This window comes from Pezoporus wallicus, unplaced genomic scaffold, assembly GCF_028554395.1.
Source record: "Pezoporus wallicus isolate ANWC-B61680 ecotype Strahan unplaced genomic scaffold, APGP_CSIRO_Pwel_v1 contig_5767, whole genome shotgun sequence".
Taxonomy (NCBI): Eukaryota; Metazoa; Chordata; class Aves; order Psittaciformes; family Psittacidae; genus Pezoporus; species Pezoporus wallicus.
This window is the reverse complement of record NW_026640599.1, coordinates 4776076-4803433: the sequence shown is the minus strand read 5'-3', so window position 1 is coordinate 4803433 and position 27358 is coordinate 4776076. Positions and strand designations below refer to the sequence as shown.

Sequence of the window (27358 nt, the reverse complement as noted above, 5' to 3'; positions counted from 1 at the left end):
GGTGTTAAGCAAACAATTTAATGTAAAGAGAGCTTTACAAAAGAAAACAGCAGCTACATACATCTTGTGGAAAACAAGAACTTGAAGCATATGAAACAGTTAATACTAGGGATGTGTCAACAGCTCCTTAAAATTAACATGAAGTTTACATTCTGTTAGGGCTTACAAAATGCTATTCATGGTAGTTAAATGTAGCAAAACCCAACAGCTGTTTGTTTGACAGATGAATAGATACAAGACACCCAAGCCTGCAGCATTTAGCTTAACACAGAACATGATCTTATATGCATACATCTCATCAAGTCTTACGAACAGTTTGTAGAGTTCTACCTAGAAAAATGGAAGCAGCAGCTCAGCAGAAAGCAAGGGTAGACACAAAAAACTTACATGCGACTTCCAGACTCTCAAGGGAATTCATGATGTTTCTGCGTGACTGAGATTTATTGCCCATTTACAAAGAACAAATGGTAATTACAAGACAAATAAAATAATTAAACCTAAAAGCTCTGGAATTGTACAAAGATACTAATTTCTTGTGGTTGAGATGCATTGTTAAAAACAGTGCCAGCTGAAGGGACCTTTGCAACAATGCAGTGTAACCTCCTACAGTTACAAGGGGACATGACTGAACAGATAAGACACAGATTCACCATTATGTGTTCTTCGAATTGCCTCAGCCAGGATCATGGAAATGTCAATAAACTGAAAGAAAAATGAAGATGATAACTTTTATAGCATGCCAAGAGCAATAAACTATACCATTTAGAAGCATATGAACAAACAATTGATCATTGCACTCTTTTCCCTCTTCTAGGAATTAAATAAACATTAAAGCATTAAATACGTAACAAGTACGTCAGAACTGCATTAACAGAAACTCAAAAATCGAGTAAGGAAGCATTGAATAAGACTGCTGCACAGGGATACTGCTGCAACTTCTGGGGCAGGGCATGCAGTCAAAAAAAATATTCCAGCCATCAGATGGCAGTGTCCACTGGACACAAATACAGTTTAAAGGAAGTATACCTTTTCTGGTTTCAATAAATACCAAATGAATCTTAACATTAAAAAAAAAAAACAAACACATTAATTCAGTGTTGCCTGAAAAAAAAACAAAAAAAACCCCACAAAACCACAACACAAACCACCCAAAAAACCACCTCCAAACAAAAACCAGAACCCACAAAACCCAATCTTTTATGTTTTCCTCCACTCTGTAGTACAGAAAAACTCCAAAGGGGACACATGACTTCCCAGAACAACCATGTGCAAAACCTACTAACTTAAGTGAACTTTGTACTTTCATTTGGTTTTTGAAAAGAAACACATTTTTGTTATCTTGGCATTTTCTTCAGTGTATTTAAAAAAAAAAAGTAATAAATTGAAGGTTTCTGTGGCATCCACAATAACGTGGTTAACTTGAGCTCCTACATACAAATATTGTATGATTAATATTGATTAAAAAAAAAAACAAAACAAAAAACCTGAACAAACTAAAACCCCAGTTTTACATTTGCCAGTCTTTCACAGATACACATACTCTATTAGCTACAAATACCAAATATTTTCAATATTCTATTGCACCACCTAAATCCCGTTAAAACAGTTCATAGGCATATTTTAGCACGATGTTCTGCAAACAATGTCTTTTAGAATATTATTTTGCTCTTGGGGTACAAATCCTAGCATCAGTGAACAGTAAAACACAAATCCAGAGTTTAAACAGATGACAAACACTAGGGTACCTGAATTTTTGGGCAGTGTTTCATTTTCTCTTCTTGGGGGATTGTGTTAGTTACCACAACAGCCTCAAATGATGCATTATTAATCCGAGAAATAGCAGGACCAGAAAAGATGCCATGTGTAAGAATGGCATAAACTTTAGTAGCTCCAGCAGATACCAACCTGTAGAACACAACGGGAAAATATGCTGTCACGTCTGTTTACATACATGACTACAGATGAAGCCAGATACAAATCTCCGCAAAATACATTTTACACACAAATTCCTCCTGGAAACTACAGCAATATACAAATATCTACAAATTAATTCAGAGAATTTAAAACTTTCCACTCATATAAGGCTCACAAACCCCCCCTGCTAATTAAACAGCTCTTTCCAGAGTAGTGATACTAATCTAAAATGCTGTACGTATTAACACAAGATACAACTGAATACTGGGACAAGTTTTCTATCTTAATCAGGCAAAAATAAAATAGGTTTTATGGCAGTATTCACAAGTCTGTTGTGCCTGCCTTATTGTCCACCTTTGTTTTCATTTGCAATTCAAATGCTTCTGCTTGGGAAGAGTTAGAGGAAGAAGAAATGTTAATAATTAAAAGCCTAGCTTACTGCAGGGTTGTGGGAAAACATGCTGTTCATCCAAACAGTGAAATGCAGCACAGGAGGAAAAAATAAGTCTAAATCCAAGAACCAGAACACCTTGTGGATGAATCAGTCTCAACGAGTGGTATTTTATAAGATCACAGCATAAGCACAGTAAGATAGGGGAAAAAAAAATACAGAACCCGAACAGAACCCATACAACCCAAAACACACAAAAAATATCCATGACAAAACCACAGAAACATAATTTCATTTTGAATGACTCAACAGAATCAAAGTTTTCTGCTTGTTCTCAGCAATAGGTTTAGTAGCTGCAACCTACAAGGAGGATGCACTGTGACAAGGTGTGTGCCAAGTTAAATGACTCGTTCTTTATTCTGTCCTCTTTCTAAACACAGATACTATATTTCTGTACATATATTCTCAATTCCACATTCTAAAGGGGGACACTACTTGACCACAGGACTACAACCTATAGACTCCAGGATCACAATTACTTCACGCTATAAACATCAGGTTGGGTTGTAAGCATTCAGGCCACAGCAACCTCATTCATCAGCTATCTGCAAGTTACAGTGTAGCAGGACAGTGGGCCAGTTCATAACGACACTTACTTGTCTGCTGCATGGCATATTGTGCCACAGGTGTCAGCCATATCATCAACAAGAATTGCTACTCGGTCTTTCACATCACCAACCAAGACCATTCTGTCCACTTCATTTGCCTTTTTTCTTTCCTTATGAATGAGAGCAAATTCCACATTCAGTCTGTCAGCAATTGAAGTAACCCTAAATTACAGAATGAAATACAGCATATTTAGAAGATTATTTTAAAAGAAAAAGCAGAGCCATAGCGTGCATTTGTCATAAGCCACAGTTTTTATGCTTTCTGGCTTAGAAATTACTGCAGCAAAAGCTAAGTGCCTGGATTTGAACACATTTCAGCTACACACAAGGTTTTATTAAACTGCTGCAATACCTAGTGACAGACACTTGAAGTAGAAGCAGCCTCAATTTTAAACCTACACCAGTATGCACTGCAGCATTTGCTAACTGAAAATACCATTGCAAAAAAATGTGAAAACAAACCAAAGGGGAAAAAAGCCAAAGAATTTAATAGTGATTAATATTCCTTTTAGCAGTACTTGATAGTAATCCACTACCTTACTTCATTAGTAATTCCTTCAGCAGACATCTGCTTGACAAAGATCTGTTAAAACTATTCAGGGTGACCTCTGGTGGCCAGACAAACTTCCAATAACAAACAATTTGTTGCAAACTTCTGACCGCTTTTTTCAGGTTTTTTAATATACCAGAGCTGGTGGGTACGAAGACACAGGGGTAAACAATACTGTGCATTTTCTGTGTTGGTGCAACCTTGTAGGCTGTCTTTTTAAAAGATGCTTAGAACGTTATCAACAAGGTTATTAACATACACAGCTAATAGAGAATAGTTTTACTTCCTTACTACTTAAATACAAAGGTGCTGTTACAGTATTTCAACAACTGAGTGATAAACAAAAGCCCCAAGTTTGGCATTTTTTCTGAATAATTGTGCAATTTCATAGCAAGACCTCAGTGAAATTAACAGAATTTGCATCCCTTATTTCAGTCACAAAATTTAATAAGCTAGAAAAACAAGCAAATGGTAAAAAAAAAAAACCAAAACTCAGATATTTTAAATTACCGAAAGAACATTTTTTAAAGTTTCTTTAATCTTTACAGATTTAAATTTTAAGACAAACTTTATTCACATTTTATTCACTTTTCATTAACCCAAATATTTTGAAGATCTGCATGTTTTACATGGAAAGGCCAAACCATTTTGCTTACATTGCATTAATGGAAGTGAAGAAGCAGTTGTGAATTTATTGAAAGCAACATCTTTTCCCACTTCAAAACTGCTTGGTTGCATTACAACAGAAAGGTACTAAAGACAGACTATGTTAAATACAGTGAAAGTGGTCCTCAAAAAATAGTGTCTTATTATCAAACCGGTAATATACAAATATTTGTTAGAGGAAACAAATGTTATCTTCCCATTTGAATTCTAAGCAAAGGCTGCATTTAGTTAAATAAACAAAACAAAACAAAAGCCAACAACAAAACCAACAAGACAACCCAACAAAATCCCAAACAAACAAAAAAAAAACCCCGAAAACTACAGTATCCAGATAGGAATGAACAAAGAAATTTAATTGGCTGAGCTATATGGATTTTAGAATGTTTTCTATGGTTTCTATTCTTCACATCCTTAACTTGATTAATCTAAACAGGAAGAGCTATGGAACTCTAAGCAGTCCTACTTCCTATGAATTATTGTAACATGAACTGGGGAGACACTTTTTAGCAGGGCCTGATACAATAGGATGAGGGGAAATGATTTTAAACTAAAAGAAGGGAGATTCAAGCTGGATGTGAGGAAGAAATTTTTTTCACAATGAGGGTGGTAAAAAGGTTGCCCAGAGAGGAGGTGGATGCATCATCCCTGGAGACATTCAAGGCCAGGCTCGATGTGTTTCTGGGCAACCTCATCTAGTTGAAGATGCCCCTGCTCATTGCAGGGGGGTTGGACTAGATGACACTTGAAGGCCCCTTCCAACCCAAAGTATTCTGTAATTCTATGAACACTCACAACAAACCAAAAGACTTGAACTAAAAATCAAATTATGGGAGTGTTCCACATTTTTCCCCATGCTACATCCAAACACCTAAACTACTATGGGGTTACAGGATTCTTACTTCATTTGTCTTTTGCTTGTAGAAGGAGTGTGACCACTAAAACTTGAGAATAACCATTTTGCCTTAGTGGCATGCTTCATCACCTCACCAGCCAGCCTGGTTCTCCATTAGTTTATACTCATTAGATTACCAAATAAAAGAGAGTCTGCTAAATGAGAAATGCATGCTGTGAATGGAAAAACACACCAACGAATTACCCTTTTTACTTTCACCTTTTGCCAGTCAAAACTTCACTTCCTTTTTCTAGTATTCATAGTGCACAACTTGAGGTCAATAGGTTTACGCAGCTGGAATGCAGTAATAAAGAAAAAAAAAAAAGGAACATGACTCAAGCAAGCTCTTACCTAAATGCCAGCAGGTACAGTGGGGATAGGCCATATGCTTTGACAGAGAAGAGAAGCTTAGGCAATTCCAGAGCGAAGCAGGAAGAGGTGCAGCAACTGGACTAAAGAAGCAAGCAGCAGGAAAAATCTCTTCCCTCCTGTGGAGGGATTCAGCTAATGAGGCCATAGCCAGGGAAAGAGAAAAAGATTTTCTTTAGAGTATAGAAAGCTCCTGGATGTTTTCAAGCATGAACACAACATTGGAAGAACTAGCTTTGTTACTTTTACAATGCAGTTTGGATTAATCAGTGATGTATCATCTATCTTGCATAGCTGATAGAAGAATGAAGACAAACTACTTCATTAACCACTAGCTATCTGGGAAACTAATATTTTTAGGCTTGTATAGTACCTTTTTGCACCACCTGCATCAGGTGAAACTATGATACAATTTCTCCACTCCAAAATGTTCTCTTTAATCCATTGCAGCACTGCAGGTTCTGCATACAGGTTATCTACTGGAATGTCAAAGAAACCCTAATCAAAAAAAGAGAGAGAATTTAATGAATATATGTTTATGTCTTATCTGGAATAAAGATACAGGGAAAGAATCAAGCCTTTGCCTTTCATTTATAGGAGAGCTTTAATTAGTATTTCATATTGGTCTAATTCTGCACTATATTACTATCAAATGCAGCAGAAGTTAGACAAATATTAAGGCCTCTAAAAATTTCAACCAACAGTAATGAAATAAAGAGCAGCTGTTCTCAAATGACATAAAAATCAAAAAAGATAACTGCCTGAAGGTAGCCAAGTTCAAGTTATGAAAAACTCTCAAAAAATTCAGTGAGTAATTAACTTCCATAAATTTAAACAGCTTGACAGGCACAGCAGTATTTCAATATGGGCAAGTCAGCATTACTTGAACAGCAAAAATGGAATCTCCTACATTAACCTTTCACACACTAATTCAGTAGAGCCCCTAGCCACAGTTATGAAGAACTGATAGGTACCTGGATCTGAGAAGCGTGCAAGTCCATGGTGATGATGTGATCAGCCCCTGCAACTGACAGCATGTTAGCAACAAGTTTTGCAGAGATTGGAGCACGACTCTGGGAAATAAAGCAAAAATGTTTAAATTTAAACTTATTTCAACTAGATGCAAGGAGCCAGAAATTTAGCTACTTTTACTGATTTTCTCCTTTAGAATATTTGGAATCTAGATATGGAGAGCTCCAGAACTTTAGCTGAACTAGTCTGTCAACAGCTAATTTTGCTACCAGGGTTTCAAAACTCACTAGAACATTTAAGAATATCTAAATCAGCTTGCACTGTCTGCCTAAAAATGCTTTTTAGTAATTAGACTGACAAGCAGATAAATTGGAGATATTAGCTTCCAATTTCTTCTATTTAAAACTTTCAGGTAGCTTTCCTATAGCAGAAAGTTGGATAATCTCCATTTCTCCAAGTTACTACCCTACATTAACACCTAATTCTTGAAAAACTATAACTGCTTAAAACCATTTCCAAACCCAAAGATTGAAGGCAGAGTGAACCCAACTTTTGAAAACAGTGCTTTAAAAGATAATCAAGCATTTCTTCAGGATATAGTAAAACTTGTAACAGACCCATGTTGGCAGGGGTCTTCTACCCCAGCCTATTTATTTATTCTTTTTTTTGCTAATTCAGGTTTAACTGTTGGATGCAATTATGAGTCTAGAATTCCCAAAAGGGACAGGGGGCAAGGGGATGAAAAAAAACCCATAAGAACCAAGTAAACCAAACCAAACAAAACCCAACAAACTAAACAAAACAGAAAAGCAGAACACCAACAAAAATATATTTAGCAATGTTAATGCCAATGGTAAGAGCTTTTTTAGAAGTGACAAGGATGCAGAACAAAGAGCAGCATTAAAAAAAAAAAAGAAAAAGAAAATGGAAAATCGTGACTGGAAGATATTTCACTTTTTTTTAGCAACTATAAAGCTTTCTCAGATTTGTTCTTTTAAGCTCTAAAACCAGCTGTGTGTCCCTATGTTTAACAGTTTTCTCTAACAGAAGTACTAAACAAAACCTCCTGTTCTCTTCTTGCTGATCTTTAAATAAGGCTAATAGCAGGCAATAACATTAGCATGAAAGCAGAACTGCAGTTCAGAGGTTCCATCATGTTGCCAGACTTAGTTTTCTGCTGCCATAGTATTCTCTCCTGCTACATCTCTTTATCAAATAGTCTCATTTAGCCTCCACTCCATACACACAATTACAGAGTATCTCTGCTGTCCTTCCACTGATGCTCGAGCGCATAACCTAAAATAAGCTGAACTACTGCCAATTTAACCTGCATGCTTTTCTCCCTGTGTCGTATCAGAGCCACTATTTTCCTCAAAACTTTTGTTATTTTAGGTGGAAACTCAGCATTTCCATTTCAACCTGCAGATTGCCAGCATACTTTCAGAAAATCAAGTGAGATGTTGTAGTCTTTCTTATGGCTGGATCAAGTTTATCACCATCAGGACAGAAATTCTTCACTTTGAAACCCATCCTTTTTAGGGTTTGTATTTCATAGAACATCACCATCATCTGGTCTGTTTAAGATGCACAGAAGATAAGCAACAACTAGCACTTCTCTAGATGTCTGCAATTCAGATGCATATAGCTTATGTAAGAGCTTGCTATCTTCAGCCTGGACTGTTTTCCAGTTACTAAAGACTATGCTGCCCCTCATTTAAATTCAGTTCTGTAAGGTCCAGGTTGGCCAAAGCTTTCTGGATATTTCTATTATTAGTAGTAAATATTTGGTTCACACCACTCATTCTTGATCACTTGAGCTCGTCTTAGCAGTACAAATGGACATTTTTAAGCTGGGCTTTAAAATCTTCTCAAATTATTGGCAACATCTAATAAAACAAAAATTTAGTTTCTGCTTTTTTGATTCTATCAGTGTTCTCTTACTAGCTTTTTGCAAAGATCTGTTTTGATGTCAGAGCTAAACTGGACCATCTGGTGATGCTGAAACTACAGGTTGGCTCCCCTGCTTTCCCCATACCTTCTTCCAAGGCTATATACTTCTACCACTACCACTGGGACTTCTCTGAACCCACAGCAGCCAGATGAGACAGCTCAAATGGAAAAGAGGATGGCAAACCAGAACCACCCTCTCCAGTAGAAACAAGCAACTAGGTCAGGCTTGCTGCTAAAGGCGGATTACCTTCTTCCCAGAATGTAGTTTGCCATTTCCTCTCCATTCAGCACACTGAATTTTGCTTCTATTTTTTTTTCTATTTCTTTTCAATGCGAATACCGCTTAGTTTGTCTCAAGCATCAATATCATGAGAATCATGAATGCAAAAAAAAAAAACCAACAAAAAACCCAAAACAAAATACTTTCCTCCATCAAATACTAATGAATACATTACCAGTTGGTACTTCTTTCAGTTGCTGGCCTTGCAGGCTGCCTTCCCAGAAGGAAGAACTTGAAGGTTTTACCACTAGGTAACTGGTTTTAGCAGATATGCACACGTCACAGATTGCCTACGTGTTGGTGGACAGAGGGTCTTGAAAGGAAAGATAGCCAGACACCAACACCTGTTTCTCAAGAATGGGCTAATAGGAGATTAAGACAAATGAAGTTTGCAGCTATCTGACAGTTTCTTTCACACAAAATTGTGCATTAAAAAAAAAACAAAACACACATGTTCAAAAGGATTTCAGATTTGATTGCTTGCTTAGAAAATAAATTTTGTCCTACAGTATGACCAAATTGTAGATTATTTTAAAATCAAAGGCACTATATTCATGGGAACCTCAGATAACCTAGCCTTGTTACTCAAACTTAGATGACAAAGGTATATAAGAACTCAAGATTTTGAGTTTGTAAAGTTTGCTTCTGATCAAAGAGGGAAGGACACAGAGATACACAGATTTCATTGTTCCATTCTTTGTCACAAGTTAAGATTAGTTTCAGAATAATTAGTGTGAAACACAACATTACATTATGTACGGAAGCTAAATTGTAAAAAATAAAATCAGTTTTTGGTTTCTAAGGAAATTCCCCACTTAAGTTTAACAAGTTATATAAATGATTTCTCCCTTAGTGATGCATTAGAAATTTATTTGTGATTCTTATAATTACCAGGGGCGGGGGAGAATTGACAAAGCTAATATGAAAAACCTCACAAGAGTAACCATGCAAAGGACATATAGCTGAAAGTAAAAATTGTTCATCAAGATTAAAGCTCTCTTGTCTTTAAACATCTTATTAAATTGTCTTGCTCAAAATGAATCACATCTATCCTGAAGGAAAAAAAAAAAAAAAAAAACCACAACAACCAGACCCCAAAAACCAACCAACCAAAAAATTTAAAAAAATAATAAAAAAAAATAATCCAGGAACCCCAAAGATTTATAACTGGAACTTTCACTTCCAGGAAAGCCAGTTGTGAAGTGTACGGATACTGAATGTTCACTAATGTACCGCCAAAATTTATTGTTTAAAAAATGAGATATACTTTGGTGCTTCAGAAGTTGACAGCCATTATCTTGAATGCCCAGATAATTTTTTAACTAGAAGCCAAGAGTCTTCCAATAGCAAATTATTCCACAGGATTACTGTCATGGCCTAGGTGAAACACAGCTGAAATCAGGAAGTGAAACCAAAAATGTTCCTAGTTATACATAATGTAAATAGTAAGTTTCACCGTTTTAAGGCCATATTAATGGAAATACATAGTGTTAGATTAAAAAAAAAAAAAAAGATACCTACCCAACGCTCCACGGACCCCTTCTACAAATCAAAAAAACAAAGTTACATGAGCTGTAGAACACCAAACTCGCCTGTCACTCTACTTCTAACTAAGTCAAAGGCATCTCTGCAGCATCCTACATAGGTGTGTCCTGCCCATGGCTTGGAAGGTTAGCATAATTAGAGGATGCATAAATGCAGCTATGGCCAAAGCACAGATACAGCTGAGCTATTGTTAAATTGGCTAGCTTGGGTCTCAGAAGTATTCCAGTTTACAGCTGTACTTGATTGCATCCACAGTAATTTACCAACTTTTCTATGATTTTCAGTAAGCTTTTTTTTTATTTTTTTTTTTGTTTTTAACCTCTGTTTCTCATTTAACGTTAGTTCAGGTTTAATGCTGAAATTTCCAGAGTAGATTACACAGGTTTTGTGCAGAACATGATTTTTTACTGCAAGGCCCTTTCCTTAGATAAACAAAGAGCTTTTTCATTGTTCTCAGCAATCATAGCTGCAACAGAGCGATGCATAATAAAGGGTTATTTCAAGCAGCAAGCACTCAGTCTATTTAGATCTTTGTGGATTAAACTCAACAACTTAAATTCAAAGCAGAAAACTGCAACCAGTTTAATGAAGATTATACTGCTTCATTTCATAGTCAAGCAGACTACAGCAATATCTTTCACCTGAGGGAAGAAAAACTGTGCACAACCATAGCAAGAAAATGGCTGGCACTTCACTGATATTTCAGGCAGCACACAACTTTTGCACTCAACATGGGTCAAAGACCAAATGATGTGATGCAATCCCAACAGCGAGCAGGAGGAAAGATCTCCCTGTCAATAAGCTGCCCAATGTTGACAGCTATATTATAGCTTATTTTGCAACATGGAGGTCAACTACCAAGGTTAATTTCCAAAGATGGTAAACATTTTTTCAATTGCAAAACAGAGGTTTAAAAAAAAAAAAGAAAAAGAAAAAGAAAAAAAAAAAAAGAAAGAAAAAAGAAATGCCATGCCTAGAATTGCAGGAGAACACAATGACACCCAGAGAAGCGTCTGGTACAATGTTCAAGTTCTGTTAATCAAAAAAATCACTTTCATCAGCTATCCATCTTCCGATGGCATTTCCAAAAGACAAAATGCTCCTGGGTGGCATGCTTGGCTATAACACTGTGGGTTTTAAGTGTCTCTTGGAAGTTTGCCACATGGATTTGGGGTAACGTTGATAAGGCATAACCTAGGTACATGGAAATCTTGGAACATAATCAGCTTTTTCCCACACCAAGAACTTATATAGGATAGGCCAGCAGAATCTTCTAATATTAATTTGGAAATCAAAGTATGGTGATGTGTTCTCCTTCCCTTTCAACAAAAGGTTTATTTCTTCCTTTTCAAGCTCTTCTGATAAAAAGCAGTATTTCAGCTCTCCTGATCAAGGGAGAGCATTATTAAATACAAAACACAGCAAAAATGAAGTTCTCAAAGATGTAAGCAAAGAACAGGGAGCTACTGTCTAACTCCTGAATTCTGCTTTTGGAAGTATAGAGAGGAAATCTTGATAATATTAGTATGGTATTAGAGAGCCTGCACTTAAAGAATGAGTATATCAGAAAGTAACTTTTCTCTTTAGTTTTGTTGTCAGACATCACCAGCTGAGCACTATATGTATTGTAATATCTGCAGTTATTTTTAACACCTGCATTACTTTTCAGTACTGTTATGTATTTATAGAAAACAGTATAAAGAACAAGAGAAAGCTTTCAGAATGCTTTGCTTGGTGTCCAAAGTGAAAAGGAGGGGGCTATTTACAGGAAGTATAGGAGAGATGTAATCTTCCAAAAAGAAAAACCACTGCAATCCTATCTTTAATGCCAAATTCACTTTTATTCTTTTAAGTATTTTCAAGCGAGATTAGGCAAAAGAACATTCACATAACATATTACAAGTTTTCTCTGTGTACATATATATATCTAGGTATATATAGATAGAGATAAAAATGTTTAGTTCCTTATTTTTTAAAAACCAAACTAGCTTGCCACAGAGTTTGTTACCGTGTTACCAACTTAGCTGAACTGGTCTAGTCATCAGTTCTGGCAGACCAAATTCAGGAAAAAGGCACTAAGATCAGATGGATATTTATGGCGTTTACATACAACTTCTGGTCTGCATCAATAAAAATTATTAAAATTTTTTTTTTATCTGCCTTGCAGCAAAAAGTTTTTATTAAGTACTATTATGCATTGCAGATTTAATCAGTTTGTTCCATTTGGCTTTCTGTTTAACCACATAGCATAAACCCCATCTAGATAATTATAATAGCACTTCAAATTAAGGATTTCATTCCATGCAATTAAAATGTTTAAAAGGGTGTGCTCTTTTCATATATAGAGGTTAAAAAAAGCCCCAAAACAAACTAGGAAAAGCAAGAAAAGCAATTATGTAAGGTGAGTTTTGCTAGCAAAGTACCCTGCAACATCCCACACATAGGATGTAACTACTTTTTCAAACTGAAGCCATATCAATTATCAAAACACAAGCAAAAAAAAAAATTAATTTGTCTCAGTTCATTCACCTATATATGAAATAATTTAACATTTTACCAAAAAAAGGATGAAAAAGCCAAGTAAATCTTTCAAATCACTTAAATATTTATGAAAATAGGTTTCATCTCAAAAAAAAATTTCAAGTGAACAAGCTGAAAAAAAGCATTCCAAAATGACACAGTTCTTGCCTACCTTATCTTTCTTATCTTGCCTGGCATATGGAAAACATGGAATTACAGCTGTCACTCTGGAGGATGATGCAATCTTGCAAGCATTGATCATGATAAGCAGTTCCATTAAGTTGTCATTTATTTCTCCACAGCCACTCTGGATGATATACACATCTTCTCCTCTCACACTTTCACCAATCTCTACACTGAAAGAGCAGGAGATGACCATTTAAACACTTGAAATACTGGAAAAACATTATTAAAGAACAGGAAAAAAAAAGTTTTATTTTAATAAACTTCTACAGGTTTATCCCCATTTAGCGTAACTTTTTTTTTCTCCGCAATTTGGATAACTCTCTCCTTGATATAATGTTTATTTCAATGTAAGCCAGTCTAAAATTTACTTCAGCCTAAATATGGCCTTCATAAGGTCTGCACCAACCGACATGTAATTTATGGCTATAGTACTGATGCAGCTCACATTTTTATTAAATTTGATATTGCCATTTGTTCCGTCTGTATGTTCTGTCTGCTTGCCATCTCCCAAGATGGCCATTTAAAGAATAACCTAGAAAGTACAGAAACAGGTCCAGCTTTGGAGTATTAAGTGCTACCTGCATCAAAACTTCTCCTTAAAAAGGGCAATTATTTTTCTATTATAATTGTTACTAAATTCAAGAAACTACTGCATTTTACAACAGAGAAGTATAACTACACCTCAAAACCAGAAGTCTAGTTAAAATGTATACCATGATGTCCAAGTAAATTACTTTTTAAAAAATAATAAAAAAAATAGAGAAAAACAAAGAGGTCTCCTTATCAACAGCTCACCATGCCTCAATTGTTACGTTGCATCAGTTGTTCTATTTGCTGTAACTGTGCTTGCATACTGCGGTTCCTTATGATAGTATCTAAGAGTTACTTTGTTCTACAGACTTCAAGGCAAATTCTGGCACAGTTCACTGCTTTCACCACAGAAATAAAAAAAAATAGACATTATAAATAAACAGGAAAATTAAAATAAATCTGTTGAATATGGATTCTTTTTAAATTCTAGACCCAAGCAAGATAAATCAACAGTTGAACCACACTGAATTTTCATACCTGTTACTCCAGAAGTTACACAAACCCAGCAGACTAATCTTCATTTTTCCCTGAATCCATGCACAATGTACAAGAAACATAGAGACTCCCCAGGTAATGAGACAATCAGACCTTTCAAACCCATGCTCTACTAAGACAGTCTTCATAATTAAACGCTAAAATACCTTGGGCCCTTATTTAAAAGGTTGCATCTTTACCCAAGACGCAAATAAGCAAAAGCTTCTAGCTGGAAACTATCCAAACAGCCCAGATGTGAATAGAGTAATTTCTCTGATTATTCACAGTCCTTCAGTGCTGAGGCCTGTTCTAGTCAAACACAATCTGAACAACTTTTGTTTACCAGCTTTCAGGGTGCTGTGTAAGACTCATTAACTTTCAAAAACACTAAGACAGAAAACAGAAAGGAATTTACTGCTTAAAAACATCTTAATGATATGCAAACATCTGATATATTACCTTCAAGATAGTTGAGTCCATGCTCCCATCCCCCTTATTTGACTCCTCTGCACTTCCAAAGAAGCCATAAAAAGATCCTATTTTTTGTCCTTAATTAAACCCATTTTTTGCCTAACAATGCTACTAGCAGGTTTTATTAAGGCCAAAATAAAGCAAACAATCTAGCAAATGCCAGGAAGGACAGAGATGGTAATCCAGGAAACCTTTTGGAGGTTTCCATCTTGGCAAAGACAATTTTTTTGGTTATAGAACTGTTACTTCTCTGTTCAATTTTTTGATCAACAGAATAGGGCTGTTCAGAGAAAACCATTTCAATCAAAATATATTCTTCATTTGTTTTCCTTAGTGAAGCTGAAAAAATTTTGGTCAATGTAACGTAAGTTCAGCAAGACATGAAGTATATTCCATGATTGGAATATACTGGTGAGGCTTAATTAGAAAGCCTACCAAAACCAGGTCTGGTATTGGAATATCAGAGGTCCACTTCTCAGAAGAATAGACAAAGCCAGATAAACAAATAAATAGAGAAACCTGACATTGTTTCTGATCACACAAATCCAGCTTCAAGTAAAGCATCTACCCACTAGCTTATGGAGACAGCCTCGATCATCATTACAGATTCAAGGTTATCACTATGAGGGCTCTGAAAAAATAATAATTGTCACTTGACTCAGACCAGCTTAATAACAAGTGTTGTCACATACCACGCCTTAGGAATAGGTACAAAGAAGACCACCACCAGATGCAAAAGCTCCATGACACCTCTCTCAACCCAAGACTGTGAAGTTACTCTCCAGTTCTGGAAATTAACTTAGAATCCATTACAAAGAAGAGAAAATAGAAAAAGACTAAGAAAAAAAACCCAAATTCATTTTCAGGGAAGACTATTACTGGAGTGAAAAAGAAGGGCAGAACAAGATCTTAGTATTTAGAGGAAAAGAAACCAACCTAACTATTATTTTCATAGACACATGTAACAGGAAAATTTTGCTGAATGACAAAAATACATGATCTTACTGATTGTTATACACACAAAGAACACTAAATTATAACACTCAGAGTTGTTTTGCTCCTTTAGAAACCCAGTCATTTCTAAGCATGCTGCTAAGAAATACCAGGTATTTAGAAGGTCAGGGAATATACTTTGAGATAAATATAGATCTGGTTAATACAATGCACCTGAAAGGATGCTTCCTCCATTGCCATTAACTACTATCTTTTCAATGACCTTGGGCTAGCAGTAACTTTTTCATTTTGTAAAGAACTTTGAAAATGGAAATGCTTTTACTTTCTCTCTTGATGCTTTGAAAAAAATTTGGTTATGCATTTCAGGCCAGAATGACATACTTATTTGGCACACAGAATTGTGAATGTGTATATATATATATATGTATATATAAATGCCTTTTCTAGCACACAGAAGTCATGTGCAGAATAAATTACTCTTAAATTAATACTTGCATAGCACTGAGGAATAACCCAGCTAAAAGGTGCCAGAGAATGGCGTAATGCAATTATTGCAAAAAGTTCTTCTCCCAGTCAACTGGAGACAGCTGTGCAACAGATCAGTATCTCTAATTGTCAGCCTTCTCAAAGATTGGTACTGAAAGGTATTATGTAGACTCAACCAATGACACAGAGCTGCTTATTTTACCTTCATCAAGCTACACAGTAAAAGATAACAAGTCATTGTGTTGCAAGTATTCCATCACATAGCCCATACTAAGCACATTGGGACTTTTCTGGATGTTTTGTTGTTGTTGTTGGGTTGCTGTTTGTTTTGTTTTGGGAAAGGGTAGTTTGGGTTTGGAGCTTTTTTGTCCCCCCTTTTTTGTCTGCATACATTCAGCTATAAACAGACAACCAGTGAAGGACTATAAACTACGCTTATCAGTTATCTGAAGTATTGTGCCTCAAATAACTATTAGAGCACACTAACCTAGCAGCAGTCCAACTGTTTGACAGTTATTAACATTACTACTAAATTCCATTTGGAACATCAATATCATGGCCAAATTAGCTGTTTGAGGGGGTTATTTAAACAATTTCACATAGTGAGGACGCAAAGGAAGGACAAGAAGAACAAGCTCGTGCTTCAAGATTACAAGCTCCGTTTGTTTTATGCAATTTAATCAAATTCAGCTATTTGGTAACACTGAGTTTAAATAAACTTCTCATTCAAGAAGAGTAAACAGAACCCGCACATTTAAAGCCCTGACACCACACAGCTGTGCTTTAAAGTAAAAATTACAGAAACCAATAGCCCAAAGAAGTAATTAATTTTATTTGGGCCAGTTGCTTGGAATCCACAAGTACAAGGCTCTAGCTAGGAAAGATACACACAAGACAGGACATGATGAAAACCAAGATTCAGTGTTGGTGTCTGCCTTCATCTTGCAAAGGCTAATTTGAGAGTTCAATTTAACAAGTAGAAACTTGGTTAGATTAACTGCCATGAAACTAAGGATAAGGCTCAAAGCCCACTCATGTTACAAACATATCTCAGGAGCTGAAGCATCCATTAAGAAAAATTCAAAATCAGAAGTAACAGCAGGCTGAGCTCCTTCTAAGCCAGATTTATAGTACACTCCCAACAGAGTGTACATTGCTTACAGCAATGGGAATTTTAAAAACAAAAAACCGGTTGTGGGGAAGCAGGGGAATAAGTGTGCAGAGCCAGACTAAAATGATGAATAATGTAATTCCATAAACACAATCCTGTTCAAATCATGCATTTAAAAAAGCTCTAGGTACCTCTTAAAGTAATTGCAACAGATTAAGCTTCTAGCCATGGTTTACAAAAAGTAAGATTTCACAAGCAATTTAGGTGCCAATAAAGTAGATGTGTACTTCAGGCACTTTTAATAATGAGAGAAGAGGCCAGAATTTAAAGTCAAGAGTCCTTATACAGTGTGCAAAAAGTATCAATATCTCAAAAGTGATAAAAAAACCCACATGCTGAATTTGCAATTAACTGAAACCCAGCCAATGGAAAGCACTAAGCAATGGTATGTGCTTGACCCCTTACCTTCGGGAATGCATTTTGCAGAGTAAAGTCTTTTACCACAAGACCTCCAACTTAGTGGGCAAATAAATATATATAATAAAGTGGGTACCAGGAAAGCCAAAAACCACAAACGAAAATGCCGGAACTGGTTTTAAGTCTACAGGAATCCCGAAACTCCCAGCACCCATCATCTCCTCACAGTTTCATTTTAATACTTCCAAGACCACCACCCATTTAGATCTCCATTGACAACTGCCCCATTCTAATGGTGGGCACTGGCATGGCAAGCACTGCAAGATGGGAAATGCTGCTTTACCCTCCACACTGGCACACAGCTTGCCACCACAATAGGAAAACACCTTCACTCAAACACCTCTGGGTTGAGCTACATGCAGTCTGAAAGGAACCCTCCAGAATTATGAAGCAAAGGTCTACCAAGTCTGAAGGCATACACAGTCTTCAAAGGCTGAGTACCAAACCGTGCAGCTAAGGATACATGGGACATGTCAGCATTACCCACATGGGTCATTTTTTGTTTTTACATTTCAAGCATTTAGCATTTACTTAAAGATAAAAAAGTGCACAGGTCAACAAAGTGAAGGTCTCAAACCAGCTTTGAAGTATTTTTGGGCCTTTTCTGATTGAGAGCTACAAACAATGTGATAAATGGTCATATTTGCTGCATCTTCAATTCCCTACATAAACAAAGTGCATGCAATCCAGAAGCAATTTTTATCTTACTCAAGCAAGCTGGTAACATCTGTTTCCCCAGCCTCCCGTTGCTCATGACAGTGTCAGCAAGCAGTGACTGAGGGAAACAGCTGCTTCTACTGCGACAGGGCAAGAGCACAACAACCCTGGCTGTGAGTCACTTAGTGGGTGGGTGGTATGGAGACACTTCACACCCAAAATGTCCCTAACTCCTACTGTCTTCAGCTGACTTAACACCAGTTTATGAACTGAGCTTTGCTTACTCCACAATTAGAGGTCTGCCAACACCATAACCATATACTCAAGTGAGGGTAATACAGCTTATGGCACTTACAGCAGCTGAACCCAAAGGAGCCAGGGTACAGGATACATAGTGAGGTCATGTCTCTTTCAAGGCAACTGCAGTAGAAATGTTGGAGTATGATGACAGGGAGATAGGAGAGAAATGTTACAGCCAGGTGCCAAACTGCGCATCACTGATATACAGCACTGATACCAATGTTTCCAGGTTTGTTGCCGTCCTCCCCCCCCCCCCCCCCCAAGTATTTATTCCATAGAAAAAACCGTTTTCATTACCCAACTTTGTGTGAAATATAGGCTCATGTCCATCCCTGTAAGATTTCATCAGACATTTTTTCCTATCTTCCAAGATTAAATTTCAGTCCAAGAAACCAGTTTTATTTATTTACAAACAAATGGCCCTCATACCAACAACACAGCAGTTCCCATACAGCAGACAGTGTCCCTTTGTAGTCAACCCATATTTTCCTCTAAAAGCTGAATGGGGTACACTTAAGTCAATGTTCCTGAAACAACTCATCCTCAGCAGCTGCTGGTAGGCAGCATCCAAATTCACACGTGCCAGGCAGGGCTTTAATTCCCTTCTTCATGGCTCTGTCAAGAAAATCTGCAAAGACTCACTTCAGCCAGTGACTGACAAGAAGCTCACAAGAATGGGTAGGAGTACCATGTGTGTAAGAGGATACCATCTATGACTCCAGTTTCTCCATTTTGAAAATAACAAGTGTTTCAAGAAGAGATAAAATAAATAGTCTTTAAAGAAGCAAGTATACCATATATTGCAAGAAAACTTTTCTTAATTAGACATCTACATTCAATGACATTTTTTTATATCAGCTGGCTTGTCAAAATGCCTGCACTGGGATTAATTGTGCATAAAATAAAATAAAATCTCAAATTATTTTGATATAATTCTGTGAAAAACTTCACAGCGTTTATATGCTTCTGTTACATGTCTGTCAAACAGAGCTCCATGACGCTGAGGCCACAACAGCCTTCTACATGCCTGTTTAAGGACTTCCATTCCTTTCCTCTTCCTCCAGCCGGCCAAACTGCCAATGACGGTTGCTTGTGGGTTTTGAAGAAGATAAACTGATTGAGCCCCCACTGCAGCAGCCCTGCCATTTTACCAGATAAGTGAAAAGGTGGTGCCACCCTACCATTACACTGGCTGGCACTTAATTGACACACAAGCTTTGAATACCAAACAGTTATCTTCCACAACCAGATATTATTGAGGGGCTCTCTCACTGCTTTAGTTAAGGTTGCTTGACTTTGACAGTCAGTTGAACGAAAGCATTTCAATACAGTCTAGATGGAAGAGGTAAAAAAAAAATAAAATGGGGCAGCAGTTGTGTCTCCCAGCAATTTTCCTCACTTTTTCTAGCATAGAGATTGCACTTCTCTGTTACAGACCTGTGAGAATACGGAATGCCTAAATCAGGAGAGAACCAGGATATTGCTGGATATGCTAGTCTCAGTATAAATTAAAAAGACAAGTCTTTCCCATTTTACATGTTCTGGAGTTGGGAATATATCTGTCCATTTAGCTACAGTGCTTGTCAGTGGTGGTGCTATCCCTGTCTAACCTCAGGGTACACAGCTTCAGTTCCTCAAACACATGTCTGCTAAGTATCAGGACTGAGTCCTTAAGCCCATTTGAGTTCAAATATAATGCAAAACACTTAACAACTCTTCCCCCACCTCTGTTCTGCAAGCCAGGCTACCTGCAGTTCTCAAGTGAATGGTTTCCAGACAGAACTCTGACAAGGATTTAGCCTGAGGCTGCACAGATTTATCCATTTGCACATAATTTACATTTAAGAGAATGAAGCAAACAGCAAAGCTGAATTTTTAACGAAAGGTGAATCTTCTTTGCAACTTGCTAACTGAACAGATCTGACAAGGCAAGAGTTTGTTGACCCTCAGGCCCAGGCTTATCTGTTTGCAAAGGGGTTTGACCGAGTGCCATTGGGAAGGTTTGAGGTTCTCTGAGAACTTTAACTATCAGGTTCTAGTATTCTGCAATACTGCAAATGTATTTCATAATGTCAGTACATTTGTTTATAAATTTAAACATGAAAAAAAAGGAGGGGAAAGAAATAAAAGACTGGATTATATAGCAAGAAATAGATTTTGGCTTACATACATGCACAACAAAACTTTGCCCTACAGACTGAAAAATCCAGATGCTTCAGCATAAACATCTTACCAACTGTAGCTGTAGTATAATTTCAAATACACTGTTGATGAATTCCCTTATTACTATTGCCTTTTTTTTCCCCCCAATTAAAAACATCAGTCCACAAAACTGGAAGGCCAACACTCTGAAATAATTGCTAAGGATATTGAAAAGATTACCCACTTGAAACATTATATATATATATAGTGGGTACAACTACACTTGCTGAATGGGAAACAAGAGCTTCATTTCAGAATGCAAAAGTGTGAAGTTGTAAAAAAAAAGAAAACAAACCCAAACACTTAATGATTTAAAGTGTTAAGGCATTTTATGTTAAGGAAAAAAAAAAATTAGAAAAAAAAGACAATGTCAGCATTGCAACAGAAGCAACCAGAAATAATGTTTAGATTAGATATGTTCCTCATATCTATACCATACTACATCCCTACTTGCCTGAAAAAAATAAATTGGCATTACTAGATTAGCCAAACCACTGACACCTTGCAGTCACCACTACCTATTTGTTTAATGGCAGAGGTCAGTATTGCACACCTAGAAAAATAGGTGCAATGACAGACTAGAGATTATTGTACCCTGAAGCATAGAATTTAATTAACTTGACTCATGAATATGTAAACTTTGGAGATAAATGTCTACCTTGGATAAAATCTAAATCAATTAAACTCTGCTTAAAACAGCAAACAGCAGAACTGAATGTCTCTGGAGAACAAATGCAGAAAAAAATTAGACATAAATTAGCAAGGAAGTCATGCAACCAAATACACAAGTTAAGTTTTACCATGCAGAAAAGAGATCAAAGAGCAATAAAGTGAGTATGGGGCTGGAAAGGCTTGAAAGAAGATTTAAACATTCAATCAGGAATGAATAGAAGAGTTAGAGTGTGCAAACATTAGGTTGCATAAACACCAATGGAAGAGGGTTTATAGTAATGCCAGTGAGCATAACCAGAACAAGAGCAATTAAACTGAGAATGCAAACACGTAGACAGAATGGAAGGACAAGCTTTCTGAGAGCAATTTTAGAATACACCATGTTAATCTTTCAAAGGGAACAATGAAAACATGTTTGTCTGGGAGATTCAGAACAAGAACAGATAAAGATCAACATATGATAACCTCAGAGACTAGCCAGCTACTTACAGTTGGGAACTTGTGTTTCAGAATCAACTGGCAGCTTAGTCTCAATCACCTTTACAGAAAAGCAGCTGCAGTGTCTTACCAGTTCATGGGATGAGCATACAGCTGTCACCTCACTTTAAAATTCTTCATTAAAAATGAGTAAATGAAATAGGTGGGTCAGAAAGCCATGATGACAAACTAATGAAGAATGGCAATACTGGTAGAAAAAGCACTGACAAACACATTCTCCGAGAGTCTGAGCAAGCTGTCCTTATGGCTTCACAGAGGGTTTTTAGTGTAGTAAGAGTCACTTCCTGCATCTGACTGGCCAGAAACCCAATACACCTGCACTTTCAGGGGTCTGCCAAAGCCATAGTAACAACTCCATTATCCTCATACAGGACCAACAGTCTTGGACTAAGGAGGTGAAACATACCAGAGCTGCAGCTGCTCCACCACGCTGATACAATGTAAAGACCAGTTGAACAAATCCTGAAGGGTGATTTGACCCAGGCTCTTTCTCAAGTGTCTAGTCATCACCATCCTGCTCTTATACCCACTTGCATACAAGCCTACTTAGGAAGTGGCATAACATACAGTAATTCATAAACTCAAGATGGTTTTATATTTATGGAGATAAAGCCGATCAGCGTTTAACTAGCTATCTGCAAACAGCAGGCTGAAGCTCACGCTGCAGACGGGCTGCCTGCAGCACATACCGTCCTCACCCCACAGGAGGATGCTCTTCACCTGGCATGGGCCGGGCTGCCTCTCCCCAGCCCAGCAGCTCCCAGAGGGAGCCCAGGCGAGCGGCAATAGCTCCGGTGCAGTAGCTGCGCTCCGCAGGTCCCTTCTGCCTACAGCGGGACGGAGAACGGGTCAGCCAGGACCGGACAGGCCTCACCTAACCACACCGGACCCCTGCGGCCGCACCTGGCGAGGGCCAACCCATAGGCTTGTGCACCGGGTCGGCCGCAGCAGCAGGTGACGGGGTGGCGGCTGGGGAAATGGGCCCGATCCCCGCCGCTCCCGTCCTCACGCACCTGGTCTCCTGGTTGCTGAACTTCTTGGTGACCACCTTGCCCAGCTCCAGCCCGAGCCGGTCCGCCACCCGCTGGGACAGGTCGTGGTGGGAGCTGCCGCTGAACAGCACGATGTTCGGCATGGTGGAAGGCGAGAGCGGGTGAGCCTGCGGTGGGGACGAGAAAGAGGACGAAGAGGTCCCGGTGCGGAGCCAAATAACCGGCGCCGCGGGCCCTCCCCTACCCCGCCACTGCAGCGGAGCGGGGCGGGGCGGGCGGATCCGGGAGGGCGGTGCCAGCCGGGGGCGCCGTGGGGCACAGGTAGCGGCGGCTGTTGGTCGGTGGCTGACCGCTGGCGTTAAGGGGGACGGGCCGGCGGTGCTCAGCTGGGCAAAGCCGGCCTCCTCTTCCTCCTCTTCTTTCTTCAAGGCCCCTTACCCAGGCACAGTCCGTGCTCCTTCCCGGGCAGCTAGCTGCTGTCCTGCCTCTTTAACAGGGTTAGGTCGCACACCTTAGGCAGAGGTGTCTGCCTTCGCTTCACTTTTGTATTTCGAGAAAGGGACGGACGGACGGACGGACGGACGGAAGGTGTTAGGAAGGCTTTGGCTACCTGTGCAGTGGCGTATGTATGGTTCAGATGACACTGTCACCTCAGAAAGCAATCGCCAATTACAGCTACAGCTAGGTGTATGTTTACTTAGGTAGGTATCTAACTAGTTTTTGCTGCCAGACCTGTCCTTAAATAACCTGCAGCCGATTCTATATATACACCGTAGGTTTTCCATTAGCACGTTTGTTTTTCTTGATTGTTGCTTAGAAATAGGCTCACGTGCAAGCTACTGTCAGAAAAACCGACCAAGACAAAAAGTCCGTAGCTCTCAGCTAGAGTTACTTTAGCTCGTAAGTATAACAATAGATAAATTGAATGGAGTAAGTGACTCCAGCACCACCTCAGTTTTCCTGCCTTAAGCAAACCTTTGCATCCAAGAGCAAGTTCTTGGACATATGTTTAATAACATTCTACCAGTGGGATAATTCATGACTAGTGTTGCATAGTTCACCCCTACAGGAAGTTTTAGAGCTGTTCAAAAAACCCTATCAAATTAATTTTTCAGCTGAATACTGGATTTTCAATGAAACGTAATTTCTGGAAAGAAATTCTTCCAGTAGAGGTTCATTCCTGTAAGGAACTTTCTCCTAGAAAAATATAATAAATCCAGAAAAAACGAGTGTATGTCCCAAACTGAATGTTTTAATCAACAGCTGAGTACTAAGTGGTTTGAGTTGGGAAGCTGGGGGTTAACAGTTTTGTTTGCTTGCATTCCCGTTCTGATATTTCTACAGATCACAGACTCTTCTTGCCAAGTACCGCATCCTTGCGGAGACAGTATAAAGAGGGGACACAGTTTATGCACAAGAATAGGAACAATAAGTATTGTGACTCACCATAGAATAATTTCAGAATCTATTCCAGTGTTTGATACAGTGTCAGTACCTCAGCACATGAGAACTGGTTTATGGCCCAATCACACTTTTTCCTTCTTTGTGTTTTCTCCTTAAGCAATGAAAAAGAAATGGGTTTAACTGTGAGCACTGTAGACTTGTAATAGCATCTGTAAGTCGAGCCTGTGTTTCTTGCAGTTCATAGATCTTCTTCAACCACTAATTTTGTAGGCTACATTTTGTTCAGTTGCTTACAACTCTGAGTTTTGCAACCTGTCCTGATTTTGTTGTAATTTTTAATATGGGTTAGTGTAAAATCTTTAGCTTCTGCGACAAGAGATCTCAGCTTCCATTAAGACTGCAGGGTTCAAATCTGTGGAAAAGAAAACTTGCTGATATGACCTCAGCTAAAAGCACTGCTAGACAGAAAGGGTAATTTAGCTTCAAAATAATGTAATAAAGGAAAACCATATTTCACTGTAGGCTCAAAACAATACCACAACTTTTAAAATGGTCTGCAGAAAACAATAAACCAATATGTGCTGCCAAGAGTTTCCTTTATATATGTTTGGCAGCAGTGAACCCTGCAGTGAATTAGGTCACTCACTTGGGGAATATCTCGACCCAGTCTTTTTTTTTTCTCAGTTAAAACTCTTGCCCTCCCATGCAGTGTAGTATATGTTCCTCTATTTGCTGGCTTAGCAGGATACCCAGACAGTTCTTTTCAGCTCACTAAAACTTTCATGCCCAATAGCAAATTAGTGTTTATCCTGTAGCTACTATATAGAAACTGCAGTCATTTAAAGCAGTTGTGGGGGCTGACGTACAAAAGAAATAGTGCTGACTGACATGCAGCGTACAATTGTCTTTCATTTGGTTGTGATAGACTAAGGTAGTGGACCAGAATTCAAGAGTTTGTGTCAGCACCACTTGAAGCTTCTCTCTTTTCTAGAGAAAAAAAAAAAAAATTTGCTGTTTCACCTCTTTCTCTTTTGATTAAATGTGAACGATAAGGGAACTGTCTGCCGAACAGCAGAAAGTAAAATTTCAAACAGGAAATTGCTCTCTTCCTTTTATCATCACATTGTGGGTAGAAATGGTCTTGCCTGATGTAGGATGTAATAATCAGCAAACAACAAGGAAATGCTGTTTCGTGGTAACTAGATGTCAGTAAGCATTGGTCAGTTTAGCCAGGACAAAGACCGCAATAATTACTAGTCAGCTGGACCTGGGAAAGCATCCGTAATTCTGCTCCTGCAACAGAAAGCCCTTCCAGCAAAGGTATGAGAGCAAAGGAAAAATAAGAGACTTTAAAATTTCAGAAGCAGAAATTGGACTATCAAGAGACTCTGATTTACATACACCTGAAACTTTTTTGCCCATTGCGATTTCATTGCAGTGAACAGTTTTGCAGACCTTACAATATAGCTCACTCCTTGATTCTCCTTACAGTTCCCGTACTAAAAATTGTTGCACCCTGAAAAAAAGTCACCCAACGTAACCCAGGGCTTTTGTAGTTTTTGTATCACAAAGACTTCTGACCACTCTTTTTTTTTTTTTTTTCCAAATTACAAAATACTGTCACGGGGAGCTAACTATCTGTTGGCGAGGGGAAAAAAAAATCATCCTTTTAAAAGAACGGACAAAATCCGTGTTGCGTCTCTGGAAATACAATCTAAAACATCAAGCAATTTCATTCCTTCCTTTAACAGACATAATTTGCAGATGAATCCATTGACCAATTTCTGTCCTCAGTCACAATATTTGTCAAATGTTAGCAAATCAGGGCTCTGTCCTCAAAAGAGTTTGTCATGAAAGATCTGAGATTTAAAATAAAAGAGTTGCAGGCTATTTTTATTTGTTGTATGTGTTTTCAACTGTTGGGTCGTGATTTCAATACTTTCTCAGAATCTTCCTTAAAAAAGGGAAAGTTAATGTTTGTCTCTAATCACTTGTCTCCAAGGGCTTTGGCTTGAAGAATAAACAGCAAATATTGGAGGCCTTGATATGTAGCAGCAGCTGACAGTATTACAGTCTTACAGTCACATCTGTCACATCTCTGCATTGTGAGACTTGTGATTCTGTTTTCTTCAAATGCTGATCCAGTTCTTCCAGAGCTTGCTCTATCCTGCAAGTATAAAGACATTAAAAGTTTTTAAATGAATAACGCTACTGAGAAAGGTTAAAGTTTTGTCATTAGACCCCTGCACTTCTTCCTACTACCCAATAACTTAGCATGTTCTTCATCATCTTGACCACCCATTGCTCCCAAATTGCCCTCAATGTTCCCAGCTTCCACATAGCTCCAGTCATCTCCCTCCCAGCTGTCTTCCCCCCATTTCTTTTCTGCTTTGCTCTATGGCTTCCAATTTCTGTGATTATTTCTAATCCTACCTCAGTGTTTTCTGAATACTGAATATTTCAGCTGCTGCTCCTCTTTCAGATCCACAGCTTTATGATACGCTATTCAGCTGCTATTGAAATCTCTTTGATCACTTAGCTCCACTTTTCTTTGTCAGCAGATACAATTCCTACTACCTCAACTACTTTATTCTGTAAAAAAGCTTATTGCCCTTCTTACATTTTATCTGAAGGAAGATGCTAAGCCAAAAAGCTTTTGTAAATTTCTCCTAATGCACATCATAACATGCCTTTCTCAGCAATAGTCATCATCTAACAAGTGGCACCTTACACAATGCATGATCAACAGAGAGAAAAGAAAGAATTTTCAAACTGCAAGTTATATAAACTAAACTGTTCACTGTATGCTTTGTATGAGGACATTTTCACATCAATGATCTAGACTGTTTTGAGCCCCCTACTTATCTCCATAGTGATGTTCTCTTCTTCTCTAACAGATTTTCTCTTAGACTACCTTTAATTGAGCAATAGAAAATGTCTTTTGGTGCTGAGAAACCTGGAAAACTTGTCACTTGTTTTCCAGTCTGATCTTTGATATCTATGTTTCAACTGCAGTAAACAATCATTTTGTTATTCTTGTAGTTATTGCAGGTTACCAAATTTCAGTGTATGTGTCACCTCCGAATGCTGCAGTTTTCTCAGACAGCTTACAAAATATATTTCAGGATTCTTGTATATAGAAAGGTACTATCTGGGGTATCTGGTT

General features: G+C 38.0%; 1 protein-coding gene across 4 annotated transcripts; it reads right to left on the bottom strand.

The window, feature by feature from the left end:
• Positions 1-22971, bottom strand: PRPS2 (phosphoribosyl pyrophosphate synthetase 2). Of its 4 annotated transcripts, none has more exons than XM_057419695.1 (8): positions 22810-22971; positions 12890-13073; positions 10174-10194; positions 6425-6523; positions 5824-5948; positions 2962-3135; positions 1746-1905; positions 1-702 (listed from the first exon to the last, which is right to left on the bottom strand). In XM_057419695.1, exons 1-8 carry the CDS (start codon positions 22929-22931, stop codon positions 610-612), a joined length of 978 nt encoding a protein of 325 aa, XP_057275678.1. In that variant the 5' UTR covers positions 22932-22971; the 3' UTR covers positions 1-609. The 4 variants fall into 4 exon arrangements, with proteins under 4 accessions (XP_057275678.1, XP_057275675.1, XP_057275679.1 ...); XM_057419692.1 differs by lacking the exon at positions 22810-22971 and adding an exon at positions 13972-14030; XM_057419696.1 differs by lacking the exon at positions 10174-10194.
• Positions 22972-27358: the final 4387 nt, after the last annotated feature.